Source organism: Syngnathoides biaculeatus, chromosome 23 (assembly GCF_019802595.1).
Source record: "Syngnathoides biaculeatus isolate LvHL_M chromosome 23, ASM1980259v1, whole genome shotgun sequence".
NCBI classification, from domain to species: Eukaryota; Metazoa; Chordata; class Actinopteri; order Syngnathiformes; family Syngnathidae; genus Syngnathoides; species Syngnathoides biaculeatus.
In genome coordinates this window covers 20,641,321-20,660,142 of record NC_084662.1, presented here as the reverse complement: position 1 = coordinate 20,660,142, position 18,822 = coordinate 20,641,321, and the positions used below count along the sequence as shown (strand labels likewise).

Below are 18,822 nucleotides of genomic sequence, written 5' to 3'. Positions count from 1 at the left end.
TTCCCTGCTAAAGTTACTGCCTCGCGACCCGACCTCAGACAAACAGAAGATATTAATTTATAATTCAAAGAGGATGGAAATACCAGTGCTATTGTGTAGAACTAGCTCTATCAGTTGTGCCGTAATATTGATGTCACAGACATTTTTTATGTGACTGATGAACTTGTATGAATTCATTACAGTTGGAAATCCTGTGGTTCTACAATTCAGGACTTAATTGAACATTGAAGAAAAACAGCCCGCTCAAATGAAGCAGTTCTACAGTCAAACTCGGCTGCCCACTTTACATGGGTGAGAAACAGCACAGACAATAAAGAGGAAAGCCAAATTTTGCCAAATTGTATTTTAATAAGACAAGTGTTAACCTTGGGTAGTAGGAATTTGCGCAGAACATTGATATAAAATGTGCATGATCTGACACACACAATGAAACTAAGGTTCTGGTTGAGTTGAAAAAAAAAATACATTCGTCATAGTATAAGCAATCATTACAGGTAGACAGGTCCTCTTTTAGAAATGGTAGAAGACAGATGGGAATCATTTTAGTTGTTACCTAGTTCATTAAAATAAAATTGTGTTGTACTCTTGTTGGGAAACCACAATCTAAAAGATAAACACTCAAGCATGTTAGCTTTTTGTCTGTGGTCACTACAATAAGGTACTCGTGATGCTGAGAAAAAAAAAAAAAACAACTGACAAAAACTACATAACAGCAAATAAACTATATTGTAGCATTAAACAGAATATATTCTTGTAAGTTGATGATGATACTGTGGTATGACTTTGCAATAGAGGTATTCATTAGGTTTCCTATAGCAAATATTGTGTTTCAAAACTATTACAGGGTTCACCAGTATTCCAGATTGAAATGCTTCTGACTAGAGTTTGAACTTTTATCTACAACTTGACACAGTACAACAAACAGCACTTATTACCAAGATAATCAATTGCAGTGGAGAACACATGATTAACCATTTTGGAGTCCATGCATCGGGGGTAGAAATAATTAGCTTTGGTCGTTTTTTTCAATTGTATGAAAGCATTGTTCTCTGGCATCTTGCCTTGTAACTGAATCTGTTGAGGAAAGTGTAGCGTGCATGCCTACAACACTAAATCGAGAGGATGCTCAAATCAGACCTGAACATTATATGGCTCGCGAGCCACATCCGGTTGTTCCAGTGGTCTCTGAACGGCCTTTTTGAAGTTATAATGAAGTAACAAAAGAACTAGGCTTATTTTTTATTAACTTTTCATTTTTTTATTTTATTTTAAATCAAAGATGAACCTATCATGCATGTTTTCGGAATGTGGGAAGAAACAAGAGCACCTAAAGAAAACCCCCGTAAGTACATCAAGAGAATGCAAACTCTACACAAGAAGGCCGCAGGCCAGATTTGTACCTGTATCCTCAGATCTGTGAAGCGGCTGCGCTAACCACTATTTTGCTGTGTTGTAATGACTGAAAGACAAAGCAATAATCGAACACAACTGAGGTTAACATGTTGGTGTGGCTCTCCACAGTTTTTCACAGTCCAAAATTTTTGAGTGGATATTGATTAAATGGATTCTTTAAAATTCATCAAAAATATGGCCGTTGGTTTTACACAGCAACAAACTCACTAAGTTTTACTTTTAGCTCAGTCAGCGGAGATTCCTACAGCAGTACTAACAATGATTCATTGAGGAAAACTTTCGCAAGTCTTCTGCAACTCTGCAATGCAATGTGCCAAATATTTCTTGCATGAAACATTTTGTATAGATTAAATTTACATTGACATGCCTGGAACTCTGTAGTAATACTTTGCATTTATTTAGCATTTCATTGCTGGTTTTCATATTTGTTTACTGACTAGTTATACAGACATTTCTTAATTGTTTCTGTCTTTTTGACCCTGGAGTTGTTCCTGTTTGTGCCTCATTGTTACAAGTGCCGTCAAAATGCAACACAGGAACAGGACAGGGAAGGATATACAGGCACACCACAGCTGTCTATCTCCAAATGTTTCCACTACGGTATCCCTCTGCCTGACATAGTCCTGGAAGAGCGCCTCAAGTTGAAATAGTGTGCACAAGGACAAAAACACATGAAATATCTGATGACCTTGGCCCAGAAAGTCACAGCGGCCTGGGAAGAAGCGCTCAGGTATGGGGCAAGAGAAGAAGACGGCGCTCAAAAGGAAAGAGGTGATCTGGAGGGCATGGAAAGGCAGTGAGGGCTCCTCCAACCAGGTCGAAGTTGAAAGCCGGTGAATCACAGGACTGATGTCCAGCACGAATGCAAGAGTGGTTGGGATCAGCTGACAGATTTTACGACCCACGGGATACGGCCGCTGATATCTGGATTTAGCGAAACAGCAACCAGCGCAGGAAAACCACCCCAAAAACGCAGCGCTGGGGAGGAAAAGAGAGCCGAAGCAGCTGTCTCTCCACTCTGGCACAGATGTGTAAAAATAATGTCCAAGAGAACATCCATACTGATAAACAGCCACACCCACATAGTCCATGAAGAAGAAGAAATAGTGTGCATACTCGGAGTGAGACTGAAAGAGGTGAGCTGCCGCACTGAGGAACAAATATGTGAGCGAAGACACAAAAAAGAGGCATAAGGGCAGAAAGGCTGAAGTAAAGGTGTACCCCAGGGTACTTATGTTAGCCCACCAGTGGCGTATAAGCACGAGAGCCGCCAGCAAATGAGTCCACACATTGAGCGATTCGTTGTGTCTCTGGAAGAGGCTGAAGAGGTAACAGTGCCACTTCTGATGGATAGGACGGTACCCAGACAAGATGTACGGTTCCCGAAACAAGCTGGGGACTTGGGAGGAATGGACAGTGGGGCTGGGCAGAGGCAGGGAGGAAGAAACCAGGCTGGAAAGTCGGGGGAGTTGGCCGACATGCTTTGCACTTGGAATGAAGCTGCAAAGTCGCTGTAGAAAGTCTCCTGACATCTTTGGGTTGGACCGATGGAAGACTGCACAATGGGGGCAACACTGAAAAGAAAGAAGAAGAAAGAAACAAATTGAAAATGAACTGTGATTAATTCAGTTCCCCATGCCCCTTTCCCGCGAAGGTAATTATTCAAATCAGTCTGGCTCTACTCTCTACTGAGGCTTTTTTACATTAGCAAAAGAAAGTACTACAAGGTACTAGTTAACCTGGCCAGATGGGATTATAAAGCGTAACAAACCTAGAAGATGCTCTTTGGCCATTGTGTTTGTATTGAGAATGCACAGCTAACATTATTTTACTCCATTAGCGCCACTTTTCTGCGGAGGTCATTTTTCTTTTTGACCTCAATATATTCCATCAAGGAGTAATACAGAAGATTGTCATTGCCCTCCATTGTTCTGCATCATGTCTCCCTTTTCATCAGAAAACCTCGTCTAGTCGCAATTTTTGTGGCAAAAAAATGTTTACGGTATTTACTGTATGTATACTTCTATTGGATGGCAGGAAGTACATACAGTAATTAAGGGATCCACTTTTCGTGACATATTTTGTTTGTTTGTGTGGCGGCACAGCTGGAAAGCGTTGGCGTCACAGTTCTGAGGTCCCGGGCTCAATCCCGGACCCGCCTATGTGGAGTTTGCATTTTCTCCCCGTTCCTGCGTGGGTTTCTTGCGGGTACTCTGGTTTCCTCCCACATCCCCAAAACACGCAACATTAATTGGATACTCTAAATTGACCCTCGGTGCAATTGTGAGTGTGGCTGTTTGTCTCCATGTGCCCTGCGATAGGCTGGCAACCAGTTCAGGGTGTACCCCGCCTCCTGCCCGTTGACAGTTGGGATATGCTCCAGCACTCCCCGTGACCCTTGTGAGGATAAGCAGCTAAGATAATGGATGGATAGGTGTGGCGTGATATTTTTTCTATTGTAAAATATGTTCCTCGACCCCATAAAGGATAGAAATCGGTGAACAAGAGGACAATTGACATAAAAAAAATTAATAAATGGATGGATGAATGAATGGCAAAATAACCAATGCATGAGCTTTTATCAGAACATCTTGTAATCCCTCACTTGCTTTCTGGATTGTTAACTTAATCTTGAATTAATATTAATCAAGTTCCATTTTTCATTTGACAAAGAAAATATTAATGGGATTAAAGAGCAAAAGGAAAATTGGCCAGCACGTCGACTGCACGAAGCATTCCCAAGCCGAGATAACCAACAAGACAACAATTCTCTAACAATAAACAATCACGAGTCACAGTGACATTCATTCCGTCACCAATCGCTACGGCGAAGAAGACATGCAGTCAATCCTGTGAGCATCAGATGTAGGCACAAAATCATGTCAAAACTGGAAACGTCAATAAGATAAATGCACCTGTGGAATTGTCAAAAGAGACCCACGCCCTTTTCAATTGTTGGTGATGGAAACTAACATTTTACACACAAGTAAAAACAACTCAGATGCATAGTAACAAATTTATGGCCCGCGTGTTAGGTGGCTAGAAAAGTATACAGCGAGACTTCAACATGAAGCAATTCAAACAAACTCAGAAAGACTTCATTTTACTGTGACTCAACTAAACAATTGAGCTTGGCGCACCTGTGTGTCGTCGAAACCCGTTTGCCCCCCTGTGGAGCAGGAAGAAGTGGCAACACAAGTATGAACTTCTGTTGCTCGCCGCAGCCTGAAAACGAGATGACATGATGTGGAGGTTTTATCTGTCAGGGGAAGGGAAGGAACATGGGTAACAGCACAGCTGAGGTGGAAGTTTGTGGGCGGTGCTCAAGTGGCCAGGAACGCCCCCGAGCCACACTGCAGACCCGCAGGAAATATTCCAACTTTATTTTTGTGTTTAAAGAGTTTAATCAAATCCCTCCCGATGTTTTTTTTTCCCTGGCTTGCAACACTGTCAAATGCATGCTAACCGAAAAAAAATTGCCGATCAGCAACATTACAAAGTTCAAAGACTCTTGTACGCTATCTTTTTGTGGAGTGGTTTTCATTAAGTACCATTAGTGTAAGTACCACTAGTGGTACGTGAGCTCGAGTGAGTGCTGCACAAAAATTTCACTGACTTAAATGATTGAACTGTGCATAACATCTGCTTAAAATTGACCTTTAAAAAAACACTACATTGCGTAAGTAACGTTCACTTGTGTTTAACTTTCAAATACAATACCTTAATTACATTGCATCTTTTCAAACAGTTTTCATTTATTGAGTTTTTTTTCGTAATACTGTTTCATATAATATTTTTAAAAGTATTTCCATTTTTATACATATACAAAAAATGACTTTCCAACGCTGCATAATATTACAGTGGTTGAAAATAGTATTGCTAAAATTAGGATTAAAAACTTCAGACTCATCTCTGAGGAACTTGAACTGTAATTTTATATTAGTCATTAATGGTACTGGTAAAAAAAAAAATTGAGATGGTACTTGGTGTAAAAGGTATGACAACCACTGTTATCAGCATGGAGAATATTCATAGCATTTATCTTTACATTTTCTATCAAATCAATTAATTCCGGGAATCCTGTTTTAATGTCAAGACTGGAGGTCCGGAGCTGTGCTTCTCCCATAGCTTTATACTGTAGTACCAGTATGTCGCCATCTGCTGGAGAAGAGCGACATTGTCTGATTTGTCGTTGCATTTCTCCATTCCGGTGTCTCTTCCTGCTTTATTTTCGCGGGAGTTCTTCGAGGGGCTGGGTCACGTGGAGATACAAAGCACTCTCATTGGACACCTAAAACATGCAGGAGCCGAAGGTGGCAGCGCTTCGACCAATCACGTGTTACGTTCCTTTTACGCCGGGATGCTGTGGCGCGAAAAGTCTTCATTGTGTGGGCAGGTTTACAGAAGGCTGCACTCATCTCGGACGCATCGACTAGTTTATGTACACAAATTCTTCCATTATGAATACCGATGTTGTAGATGATCAGTTGTTAAGGGAAGCGCAGAGGGATTATCTGGATTTTCTCGATGATGATGTAAGTATCATTATAGTTCCACTTTTTTTTTTTTGTTAAACACGCGGTCCGAACCCATAGACCTAACAGGCCTTAAGTAATACAATGCCGTGTCTTGTACTGTCTTGATTGTTGTGTGAAATGTAACCCCCCCCCGATCAATTTCAGCAAGATCAAGGCATTTACCAGACCAAGGTCCGCAACATGATCAGCGAGAACAAGTCTCGACTCATTGTCAACATTAACGACCTGAGGAAACGCAACAACGCGAGGGCTGCAAAGTGAGCAAACGTCTAGTTGTCATTGAAATGTGATAAACTGCTAGCGGATGTCCATCCATCCATCCATCCATTTTCTAAGCCGCTTATCCTCACAAAGTCGTGGGAGTGCCAGCTAATACACACGTGAGATCCCCAAAGCCGTCATCCTCTTTTTGTGTGGTTTTGATCGGGTATCACATACTGATCGTTAGGGACTTAGTTAGTTGTTTTGCACGTCCCGTCTGGGGGTCCAATCGAAACCATGGGGCTAGAACACGCGAAGTGCCATTCTGCAATAAAATTAACTGGAGTTGATAGTTTTGTCCACCAGAGGGCGCGCCGGTGACTCCAAGCGCTTAAATTACATTTTATCGCATCATTTTATAAAGCCGGTGGACAATGCAGGGTCATTTTGAAAAGTTCCTACATTAGTTTGTATGTTGTGTCATTAAAAAAAGTGAATATTTCCCAAATGTTAAGAGAATTATTTGTACCAAAAGTTTGGAACATTTATGACAAGCCTCTAGCCCTCTAGCCTGTTGGACCACGGATATACAGGTCACCTGAACCAAAAGGAGTTTGATGCTCCTGATCTCGACAAGCTTTAATCCACAAATGGTCTTTCATATTGTGGGTTCGTATCCCACTGGGGCCTCCACTACCTGAGAAGGGTTGCGTCAGGAAGGGCATCCGGTGTAAAAATTGTCCCAAACATATATGTGCGTTCATCTGAGATGACACGCTGTGGTGACCCCGAAAAGGACAAGCCGAAAGAAACTTTACTCTTCCAACTTTGTCACAATTGTGTGTGGAATCATCTTTTCGTGTTCATGTGACTTTGTCCAGTTAAATGTAGAATGAAAGTTAGGAAGAGCAAAATGACTTGGAAAAGAAATTGTCTGATGACCTCACAGATATCCTTAGAATTGTTTTGTCATTGTTGCACAACAATTAAAAGTCCTCAAAACTGTTCTCAGCTGGGAAAAAATGTGCTTTATGTGTGACTTGTGAACAGAAAAATGACAAACATGCCTTTAGATATTTTGCGTATGGTTTTGAAAATTTACAGTTGAGTAGGTTACTGTAGATGTTCTATGATGGTATGAAATATAAATATGGTAAATTTGCCTAGTATCTTAATTAGATATCTTGATCAAAACATAAGCTAGCCTTTAAAAAGCCTGTTTCGGCTTATGCTATTTCCGTCACCACTCAGTATGGTACAATTGTTTGATACTGTCTGAAAATAAGCTCCTGTATGATGACTGAATAAATATAATACTAGTCATAAGAGTGCAAGTATAGGAATTTGGGAATTGTTTTTTTTTATCCTGTAAGTCAGATAAATTCAATTAAAACTGACACGCAACCTGTGATTAGTGGTACCCTGCCACATGCCTAAATTGAGTTGGGATAAACCCTAATGAGGATAAGCATTGAAGAAAATGGATAGCTGTATTATTGAGCTTGTCGTTTGCGGTGGTGTAGAACTGAACTGCAACATGTGTGTAGTGTTCGGAGACCAATGCTTACAAGCTAGAACGTCAGGTTGCTCAGTGTTGCTCGCTGTCTTCCAGGTTGATGAGCAATGCTTTTTTTGAGCTGAAGGCCTTCCAGCTGGCATTAAAGGACTCGGTGGCCTCGGTGGATGGAACCTATGCCAAGCAGTACGAGGAGTTCCACATCGGCCTGGAGGGAAGCTTCGGCTCCAAGCACGTCACCCCTAGGACGCTTGCCTCAAGACTGCTGGGCAGTGTGGTCTGTGTGGAGGGCATCATCACCAAATGTATTTTTGTCCCATCATTGTCAAGTTTGAAGCATATGTTCCAAATGTTTTTTTTTTTAAACATAATTTGGCTTTGATGTGCCTCAGGTTCTCTGGTGCGCCCCAAAGTTGTGCGCAGCGTCCACTACTGTCCTGCCACCAACAAGACCATGGAGAGGAAATACACAGATTTGACTTCTTTAGATGCCTTCCCTTCTAATGCCATCTACCCCACCAAAGTAACTAAACGCATGCTAGAATTTGCTCTTTTTAAGATGGGCAAACATAAACCGATTGCCAATCAAGATCTTAACTGATATTTTTTTCAATACGTGAGTGCACCAAAAGAATCACATATGCCCAGTACTTGAAATGAGCAATACAGCGCACCTGCTTAAGCTTCTTTCTTACTAGGATGAAGAAAACAACCCTCTGGAAACAGAGTTTGGTCTGTCCATCTACAAGGACCACCAGACTATCACGGTGCAGGAGATGCCAGAGAAAGCCCCCGCGGGCCAGTTGCCCCGCTCTGTGGACATCATTTTGGACGATGACCTTGTGGATGTGGTTAAACCAGGGGACCGAGTGCAGGTTGTGGGAACTTACCGCTGCCTGCCGGGAAAGAAGGGAGGCTACACTTCTGGAACATTCAGGTAAAACTGGATCAGCTTTTCTTTCCTATTAAGTGGAGCAATTTCTTATTTAGAAATATTTGCACAGACATATGGACTTTATGGAAATGAGGAAATTTATTTGCTCCTAATTTTTTTTTTCATCGCAGGACCATCATGATCGCATGTCACGTCAAACAGCTGTGCAAGGAAGTGTCCCCGAACTTCAATACTGATGATGTCAGCAAAATTAGAAACTTCTCTCGCAGTCGCTCTGTCGTAAGTCTCCACTGTCGCTACAAACCGCTTGACATGAGAACGCACATTAAGGCGCGTTCTAGCAAGCAGGCCTCCAATTTACAGAGATGTGCCCCCCCCACCCCCCAAACAATACATCACGATTCCCGACAGGAATGTTTGATACAATGTATCGCTAGCTTCTTGCCACCAACGTTGATTATGTTGAACTAAACTTTCAGCATTTTCAAAAGTTATTTTAAAGTTAAGTTATTTTAAAGTCTTGGGATTCCATCCCTAATCACACCCGCAACTTTATCTGCGGGCATGACTGACCACACCCGTACATTTTCCAAATGTGAGTGACTGTAATATATTGAGAGAAAGGTTGATAAGACAAAATATTTTACAAGCATCCATCCATCCATTTTTCTACCGCTTCTCTGGGTTGGGTCGCAGGGGAAGTAGCTTCAGTTGGGATACCCAGACTTCCCTTTCCCCGGCCACTTCTTCCAGCTCAGGGATCCTGAAGCGCTCCTAGGCCAGCCAAAAGACATAGTCTCTCCACCGAGTCCTGGGTCGTCCACAGGGTCTCTTTCTGGTGGGACATGCCCAGAACACATCACCAGGGAGGCGTCCGGGAGGCATCGGGATCAGGTGCCCCAGCCACCTCATCTGGCTCGTCTCAATGTAGAGGAGCACTGGCTCGACATTAAGCCCTTCCCGGATGACTGACCTTCTCACCATATCTCTAAGGGAGAGCCCGGACACCCTGTGGAGGAAACTCATTTTGGCCGCTTGTATCTGGGATCTTGTTCTTTCGGTCACGACCCACAGGTCGTGCCCATAGGTGAGGGCAGGAACATAGATCGACTGGTCAATTAAGAACTTTGCCTTTCAACTTGCCTCCCTTTTTTACCACAACGGGCCGATACAAAGTCTGCATCACTTCAGACGCCACACTGATCCGTCTGTCAATCTTCCCTCACTCGTGAACAAGACCCCAAGATACTTGAGCACCTCCACTTGGGGCAGCCTCTCATCCCCTATCTGGAGAGGCATGCCACCCTTTTCCAACTGAGGACCATGGTGTCAGATTTGGAGGTGCTGATTCTCATCCCAGCCGCTTCACACTCGGCTGCAAACCGCTCCAGTGAGCGCTGGAGATCATGGCTCGATGAAGCCAACAGAACCACATCATCTGCAAAGAAATGCGATTCTGAGGCCACCAAACTGGTCACCCTCTATGCCTCGGCTGCGCCTAGAAATTCTGTCCATAAAAGTTGTGAACAAAATCAGTGACAACGGGCAGCCTTGGCGGAGTCCAACTCTCACCGGAGACAAGTGCGACTTATTGCTGGAAATGCGGACCAAACTGATACCGGTCGTACAGGGACCGAACAGCCCGTATCAGGGGCTTGGTACCCCATATTCCCGAAGAACCCCCCCACAAGTCTCCCTGAGGGACATGGTCGAATGCCTTCTCCAATTCTACAAAACACATGTAGACTGGTTGGGCGAACTCCCATGCACCCTCGAGGATCCTGCCGAGGGTGTAGAGCTGGTCCACTGTTCCACGGCCAGGACGAAAACCACATTGCTCCTCCTGGATTTGAGATTTGACCTTCCTCTCCAGCTCCCCTGAACAGACCTTACCAAGGAGGCTGAGGAGTGTGATCTCCCTGTAGTTGGAACACACCCCCCAGTCCCCCTTCTTGAAAAGGGTTGCTCACCACCCCAGTCTTTCGATCGAGAGGCACTGTCCCTGATTTCCACGCGTTCTTGTAGAGGTGTGTCAATCAGGACAGCCCCACAACATCCAGAGCCTCCAGGAACTCTGGGCGAATCTCATCCACCACCGGGACCCTGCCACCAAGGAGCTTTTTAACCACCTCAGTGACCTCAACCCCAGAGATAGGAGATCTCGCCTCAGAGAACCCAGACTCAGCTTCCTCATGGGAAGGCGTGTTGGTGGAATTGAGGTCTTCGAAGTATTCTCCCCACCGACTCACAACATCCCGAGTTAAGGTCAGCAGTGCCCCATCCTCACTATACACAATGTTGACGGTGTACCACTTCCCCTTCCTGATACGCCGGACGGTAGACCAGAATTTCCTCGAAGCCATCCTGAAGTCGTTCTCTATGGCCTCACCGAACTCCTCCCACGCCCGCAATATAAGCAATATAAAAATATTGTGTAAACTATGATCAGTTTGCAATATAGAGGGTCCGCGACACAAGAACCACGATACAGAGGTAGATTATGCTACTATGGCTGTATTCTGTGATTATGAGTTGCAGGGACTCATTGTTCCCGGGTTGAGAGTCATTGTTTCCATGACATGTACATGACGGTACTCAATCTCAAGTGTGAAATGATCTATGATACAGTAGACCTTGTATACAATGAATGTTTATAACTAGTTATGTATCAACATGGAAAAACAATTAAAATCTTGCGTAGTACCTCTTGCAGTGGTACAATATGCTGTATTTTGACTCCCGTTAACATGCTGGTGTTTCGGCTTCCTTCTCAGAACGTTTTTGATCAGCTGTCTCGCTCGCTGGCCCCCAGCATCCACGGCCATGAGTACATCAAAAAGGCAATTCTCTGCATGTTGCTTGGTGGCGTGGAGAAAGTCCTGGAAAACGGCTCGCGCATCAGAGGAGACATAAACATTCTGCTCATTGGTATGAGAACTAGCCTCGCTTCAGCTGTGTACATAATACCGTCTTTCTTTTTTAAAGATTCTATCCAGATTCAGATGCGAAAAAAGGAACCCCCCCCAACACACACACACACACACACACACACACACACACATACGATGAGGTAAAAAAAATATTACCATGGCTGTTTTTATTGCTGTACAGCAGGGGTGTCAAACTCCAATTCACGGTGGGCCAAAATAAAAACTTGGGACAACCCCGTGGGCCAAACTCACTCTGATGTGCATTAACTTCTCTGCAGAAATATAACGTAACATTTTATCATATGGCGACAACTTCAACTTTGCTTAAACACTGAACCTGTAATAAACATTTTAATACCGTATTATAAATGAGAAATCAAATTTGCGATAATAGCTGGACAGAATTGAATAGTTCTGTCTATTTACCTATCTCCAACTACCTTCCTTTTTGAATGTAAATCTTTTATCAATGCCCAACAACAAAACAACCCCCCTGCCTGTCCCCTCCAAAAAAAGAGATATTGCGGTCCAATTATAATCACACCGTAGGCCAAATTTGGCCTCCCGGGCCTAAGTGTGACATATAAACTCTAAAACCTCAAACTGGTGGCCCGTGAGCCATTTGCGACCCGCGAGACGATATTTTGTGGCCCCCACCATACTATGAAAGTATAATGGTAGTGGTGCACTCGAGTTTTATCTAGATGGCACTTTTACAGTTGTGTGCGGCGCTCACGAGCCGACCAATCACGGTGGAGTAGATGCCTATTGGGCGTCTGACATCGACGGGGTTTGATGCAAGCAGAGAAACAATTTGCAATGGGAGAAAAGTACAGTAGCGTTAGCAAGGAGAGTTTTAGAAGTTTTGCACACAAGCTGTAAACAAGTGTCCCTCTTTATCTAATTTTATGTTAAAAAAGATGTTTGGCAAGATAGGATTGCTTTTAATTTCTAATTTAAATTCCACATAAGTTCACGTGCGCCAAGGCTGCGGCCCAGCCTCAGCCAGACTCTGCCTCCAGCGGCTCCAAGGTAAATTGAGTTCGAGACCCTTGCGTGTGTGTTACACCCTTTGACCAAGCTTTATTTTTTTTTTCATGGTGTTTATCTGACCGAGACTGCCCTGTATGAGGCAGCATGGTGCCCGAATGAATACAAACAAGAGTAGTACAACAAGCTAGGCTAATTCATCTTACTTGCTAACTACATTGCGATTGCAAACTTGAGATTCTTTTGAGGTGAATGAAGACGGTTTGGTGGAATACTTGACATAAAAACTCAGCGCAACCAGTTGCTCGTCAAAGTTGGAAGTATCCCGGAAATGGAAGGGTACATGTATTTAATACATGTACTTAATTTTTGTGCATTCTTGTCTTCCAGGTGACCCTTCTGTCGCCAAGTCTCAGCTTCTGCGTTATGTTCTCCACACCGCACCCAGAGCCATCCCCACCACTGGTCGGGGCTCCTCTGGGGTGGGCCTGACCGCCGCCGTCACCACTGACCAGGAAACTGGTACGAAATCATGTACTGTATAGTCCTTCTTGTCCAATCAGATCGCTTTATCTTTCCATATACCCCAAGGGGAGCGGCGTCTGGAGGCCGGGGCCATGGTGCTGGCTGACCGCGGTGTGGTATGCATCGACGAGTTCGACAAGATGTCCGACATGGACCGGACCGCCATCCACGAGGTCATGGAACAGGGTAGAGTCACCATCGCCAAAGCCGGTATCCATGCCCGCCTGAACGCCCGCTGCTCTGTTCTGGCGGCCGCCAACCCCGTCTATGGCAGGGTGAGTTGCAGGAAAAACGTCACGGCGCCACCCGGACAGGACACACTAACAGTTTGTCCATTTGTCCCTGTAGTACGACCAGTACAAAACCCCCATGGAGAACATCGGACTGCAGGACTCTTTGCTGTCACGATTCGACCTTCTCTTCATCGTGCTGGATCAGATGGATCCGGAGCAGGACCGGGAGATCTCGGACCATGTCCTCAGGATGCACCGCTACCGTGACCCCCACGAGCAGGAGGGCACAGGTACTGTCCTTCGTCTTCATCCAGAAAGTCAGCAATTCGATTTGACATGTCACTGATTTTTCTTCCTTTTTTATTTGAATATGATGACTTTTAGCAATGGCTCTGGGTGGCTCTGTAGATATCCTAGCTACAGACAACCCCGACACTATTACACAGGAGGACGAAGAGCTGCAGGTCTATGAGAAACACAACGTCATCCTGCATGGAAGCAAGAAAAAGAGGTAGACCAGCCTTCTGTCACGGCACTGACAAAAACAAATACCGTAATTTCTCGAGTATAAAAAGTTGACCTTAAAAATCAGGAAATCCCTTCTACCAATGTATAATGCGCGCCACCATTTTGCTGCTATCCATATGCTCAAAATATTAGGAGTTATCTATTTTTCTATTTTGCTACATTTGTACTTTTATTGTTTGTACTTGTATTTTTTTTTTTAAATACAACAATGGGTTAGTTAGTTATTTTTAATAATAATCTTAGTGCATGTACTGATGCAGATGCAGCGGTAATATATAACCCTAACCCTTCTCGGGACAGGCCACAGGACGGGTTTGTCCTGGTCCCTGCAATTGTCAGAACAAAATCCCGCAACCAACTCAAATAAATGCTCCACGATGGCACAACATTTTATTAATACTGTTGATAACACATTTTACAATCTTAAATAAATAAACGATCTAACGCTGTTTAACGTAAACATTTTTTGGATTAAGTATTTGTGCATAAAACGTTTGTGCACAGGGCAGTTTATCTACTACATTACACATCCTTGGCCAAGACTTCAGAAGCATCTGACTCATCTCCAATCTGAAAAGTATCCATCGTAGCTACCGTTGGTGCATCACTATCAAACTCATCATTAAGGAATTGATCCACTTCTGGTGCCTCCTGCATTCATGAACAGTGATCTCATCTCTCTTCCACAGCATGTTATCCTTTGTGCAATCCATGGCGTTTGTGAGGAAACATTTTTTAAATCCCAAGAGTCTTGGTTCCCTTTATTCCTCATTATTGTCAGCGCTCTGTGGTGCCTCTTGCCCCCGTTCGGCTACAATCTGTAGTAGCTCTTCATAGTGTCAGGTCGCTATCAAAACGAGAGCTCAAACTATGTAGAAATTACTGGAATGGGCACTTTAAAAAAAAAAAACGAGCATTTCAATTGTGCGTGCTATCCAATATTCCCTCGAAGCTGCGAGCACCTGTGCAAATTGCGCACTTGTGGCGCACACGAGCAAAGATGAGTTAGACATGCTGCTTATGTTTGCTCTCTCATAATGGCAAAAGTAAAAAGAAAAAGAAATGCTGTTTCTTTAATGAATGTTGGAGTATGTGAAAAACAGTGTTTGTGAATAATAATAATGATGATGATGATAATAATAGCAACTAGTTCAGGGTGTACCCCGCCTCCTGCCCGTTGACAGCTGGGATAGGCTCCAGCACTCCCTGCGACCGTCGTGAAGATAAGCGGCGAAGAAGATGGACGAATGGATAATAATGAAGAAAAAGTGGTGAAACTGGACGAAATTTTCTCTTTTTGAGTGAGAAAGGTCTGGTCTGAAGCCAAAGTAGAAAGTGCAGGATGAGAATGTTTATAATGTTAAAATTTCACCTTGGCGCAGACTGATCGAGGATGAAAGCACAGACAATACAGTGCACAAAAAGCTAATTCTGTATTTTAAAAATAGGAGACCTCATAACATTAACCATAAACTGTTTGGTAGCATCATTCAGCTTTCAACATGCATTGCTAAAGATATTCTGCAAGCAATAATTCAGTTTTACACCAAGAAAAACAGACGGAGATATCATTCTGGGTTAAAAAAAAAAAAAGAAACAAAGTTCGGTATGATGTTTGATGCCGTAGCAAGTAATATGCTGCGCTAACGATCATAAAATGCAAAGCTCCCCCCAAGAAGGTTAGAGTTCACGTTGGTGGCGCACGTTACCGTAATTTAAACTGTATAAATGTGTAACATAAGACAACGGATATCATATTGAAGAGTGTGTGTGTGTGTGTATATATATATATACACACCTTTTTTTTCCACTCGATGTACCTGGATACAACTATGTAATATGATTGTATTGTTTATTTTTCATTCATACCTAAATATAATGTGCTCCATTGACTTTTTAAAAATATTTTGGGGAAAAACATATTGTGCATTATTTTCGAGACCTGAACTTGGGCTGCTGATTCATGTCAGAAAATAGGCCCAAATATTGATCATAACTTTTAAGAAAAAATTAAACTCATAGGTATTCAGATTACTTTCATTTAGAACTTGACATTTGACAGTATTTACTGTTAGAGGCTTGACCACACCCCATTAAGGCACACATACAACACTACATATGTCATTTTAAAGACACTAATTCATTGTAATGAGGAAAAATAAAATTTGATCAAATCAAGATACTGTTGTATGTGAATGCAGACGCAAGCAAAAGTTCAATTCAACTTCTCCAGTTTCCTGCCACATTCCGAAAAAATGCTTGGAGACTCTAAATTGACCCTAGGTGTGATTGTGAGTATGATTGTTGTCTGTCTCTATGTGCCCCGCGATTGGCTGGCAACCAATTCAGGGTGTACCCTGCCCCCTGCCTGATGACACCTGGGATCGGCTCCAACACTTCCCACAACCTTTGTGAGGATGATTTGCAAAGAAAATAGATAGATGGAATATTTGCCCCAGATGTTAGGTTAAAGAATTTTAAATTTATGAATAGTGTGAAGAAAATGGATGCATGTTGACCAAGACATCCCGCCGCTCTCATCAAAGTCCCCACATTATGCTTCCTCGTTGTTGAGTAAACAATCAATTTTTTTTTTTTTTTTAGGGGGGGGGCATTTTGGTCTCGTGAAAAACGCTCAGCATTCACATTTGTGTCTCAAGTTGTTGGATGGAAGGCTTCGTGTGACAGCTTCCCAATGTTTCAGAGAGAAGATCGTGAGCAAGGAATTCATGAGGAAGTACATCCATATTGCCAAGGCGGTGACGCCCGTGTTGACGGAAGAAGCGGCCAATCACATCGCAGAAGAGTACTCAAGGCTGAGGGGTCAGGAGCAGCTCAGCGCAGATATTGCCAGGGTGAGCAGGGATCCGCACATACACTCCTTTTATAAAAATATAAAAACCTAGGCTATAATCTTCGACAGCAGTAGTTCTCGAACTTATTTTGCTAAGTACCACCCAATAAAAGGGGGCACTCAAGCGAAAAAGGAAGGAATGAGATTGGTGGAATACATGTGCCAAGGAAGTGACTTTTACTGGCCCTGTTAGCGCTGCACTAGCATGTTTAAAAGTTCAGTACAACCAACTGTGTGCAACTGTGCTTGAGCGGTGTTTCATTTGCATTCCGCAACAGGAGGCCTGTGTACACTGCGATCATTGTCCTACGCAATTTGTTATTGCTGTTGAGCTCGGCAGCCTTGTTTAACTGTTGTCTCCACCTCAGACGTCCCCGGTGACAGCCCGAACACTTGAGACTCTGATCCGTCTGTCCACGGCTCACGCCAAGGCCCGCATGAGCAAAGTCGTGGAGATGGAGGACTCTGAGGTTGCAGTTGAGCTTGTGCAGTTTGCCTACTTTAAGAAGGTGTGCGCCGATGAAGTGAGAACTGATAGTAAGTCAGAACCCTTGAACAGCAGGTGACAAACGTGTTTTGTTTTGTTTTTACACAGGTTCTTGAGAAAGAGAAGAAGCGTTCCAGAAAGGAACACTCGTCTGAATCGGATGATGATGAGGAGGGGGATGTAGAAGAGCTGGCCTCAACACAGCCCTCACAGAGATCTTACAGAAAGAGGTAGTAGACACAACACCAGTATTTTAACTCACTAGTTGGAAAATCCATCTTTCCTGGCGCAGCAATAACCTATGTGTCCTGAAGGGTGCGCCTCGAGTCTCAAGGCAGCGAGCCCTACAGTCCCTATGACTTCAGTGAAGAGCAGGATGTGCCTGAGAGTAAGACTTTGATCACAGTCATATTGTTTGTTTGTTCATATTATCACAAATGGAGTTAGTTGTTACTTCCTGTACTGAGATCCAACACAATAACTGTGACACACACACAAAAAATGTTACTAACATGAATTTTGTTTTCATTTTTGAGGGCTGCACTTCTATCCTTAAATATCATATATTGGTACTGAGTGTATTGTATAAACTCTACAGAATTTTGGGAAACAAAATCAGCTTTTGTGAGGCTGTTAGCATTTACAATTAGGATTAGCATACTAGCAATAACTATTTTAGTAAAAAAAAAAAAAAAGACTACCTCACTCACACATGTTGAATGTACATTACACATTTAATAGTATCTTAATCAATGAGAGATGCTCCTCTGATGATTTTTGGGAATGTTTTTCATTTCCTCAACGCACCGTCCGTCTGCAACACATTTCTGTACAGTAAGCATGGACTGTGGCCAGATAGTTGAAGGCAGTGTAAATTGTTTTTGTCCAGCGCAAATATGATTTTTTTTTTTTTTTTTTCTTGCCTCGAGGAAGAAATATTTGTATTGACCAATTTTTATCATTGACTGTGGCGAGTTAGCTGGTTAGCTGTTTTTTTTTTTTTTTTTTTCCCCCTCCTCCCCAGATCCCTTTTTATAAGTGTGTTATTGTGCTCTTCAGTTCAGTCTGCCACCCTGAAAAAAGCCAAGTCCAAGCGGGTAGAAGAGGAAAAAATGGATGCCTCGTCACTGGCTGACAGCTCTGACCTCTCTCCTGAAAGGTTGGTGTCTAAACATGAAATTAACTCCAAATAAAAGGGACAGTATTTTAATCCCCCCCCCCCCCCTCCCACTAGGCTGAAGGAGTTCAAATCGGCCCTGTTCACCGTGTTCCAGTCTGCTCACGCTCAGTCAGTAAAGATGCAGGCCCTGATGGACGGCGTCAACAAAGAGTGTCAGGTGCGCTTTACGGAGGTGGAGGTCCGTGCCGCTTTGACTCGCATGCAGGACGACAACCAAGTCATGGTGGCGGATGACATCGTTTTCCTCATCTGAGAGGAGGTGAAAGGCCATTTGAAATTCCATCTTCGACTTCAAAAGAATCAGTGTACATTTTTAGGATTTTCTCCATCTCTTTACAGTTGTATATGCAGCTCATACTTTTTGTCATTGAAATTATTATGACAGCCATTCTGTATAAGTGTATCTATTAAACTGTTTAATAAAGGTTGCAAATATTGTCATATATTATCTGGAGTCAGAAATACAGCTTTTCCTTTAAATTCTGTAAATATATGAAGCAATTTGGGGAAAAAAAGCACATTAGAGTAGTTT

The 18,822-nt window shown here is 43.1% G+C and overlaps 2 protein-coding genes across 2 annotated transcripts; one reads left to right on the top strand and one right to left on the bottom strand.

Annotated features, from left to right (window-relative positions):
• Positions 1 to 324: 324 nt before the first annotated feature.
• Positions 325 to 4,752, bottom strand: paqr8 (progestin and adipoQ receptor family member VIII). Its single transcript, XM_061813023.1, has 2 exons — positions 4,554 to 4,752; positions 325 to 2,987 (listed from the first exon to the last, which is right to left on the bottom strand). The coding sequence occupies exon 2, from the start codon at positions 2,943 to 2,945 to the stop codon at positions 1,869 to 1,871; it is 1,077 nt and encodes a 358-aa protein (XP_061669007.1). The 5' UTR covers positions 2,946 to 2,987; positions 4,554 to 4,752; the 3' UTR covers positions 325 to 1,868.
• A 1,006-nt stretch (positions 4,753 to 5,758) lies between these two features.
• On the top strand, positions 5,759 to 18,738 carry mcm3 (minichromosome maintenance complex component 3). The gene is made up of 17 exons (XM_061812985.1): positions 5,759 to 5,948; positions 6,096 to 6,208; positions 7,765 to 7,973; positions 8,061 to 8,191; positions 8,367 to 8,605; positions 8,734 to 8,842; positions 11,338 to 11,491; positions 12,874 to 13,005; positions 13,075 to 13,283; positions 13,357 to 13,531; positions 13,626 to 13,752; positions 16,474 to 16,624; positions 16,992 to 17,132; positions 17,219 to 17,340; positions 17,425 to 17,498; positions 18,170 to 18,269; positions 18,345 to 18,738. The coding sequence occupies exons 1-17, from the start codon at positions 5,853 to 5,855 to the stop codon at positions 18,541 to 18,543; spliced, it is 2,481 nt and encodes an 826-aa protein (XP_061668969.1). The 5' UTR covers positions 5,759 to 5,852; the 3' UTR covers positions 18,544 to 18,738.
• The last annotated feature ends 84 nt before the right edge of the window (positions 18,739 to 18,822 follow it).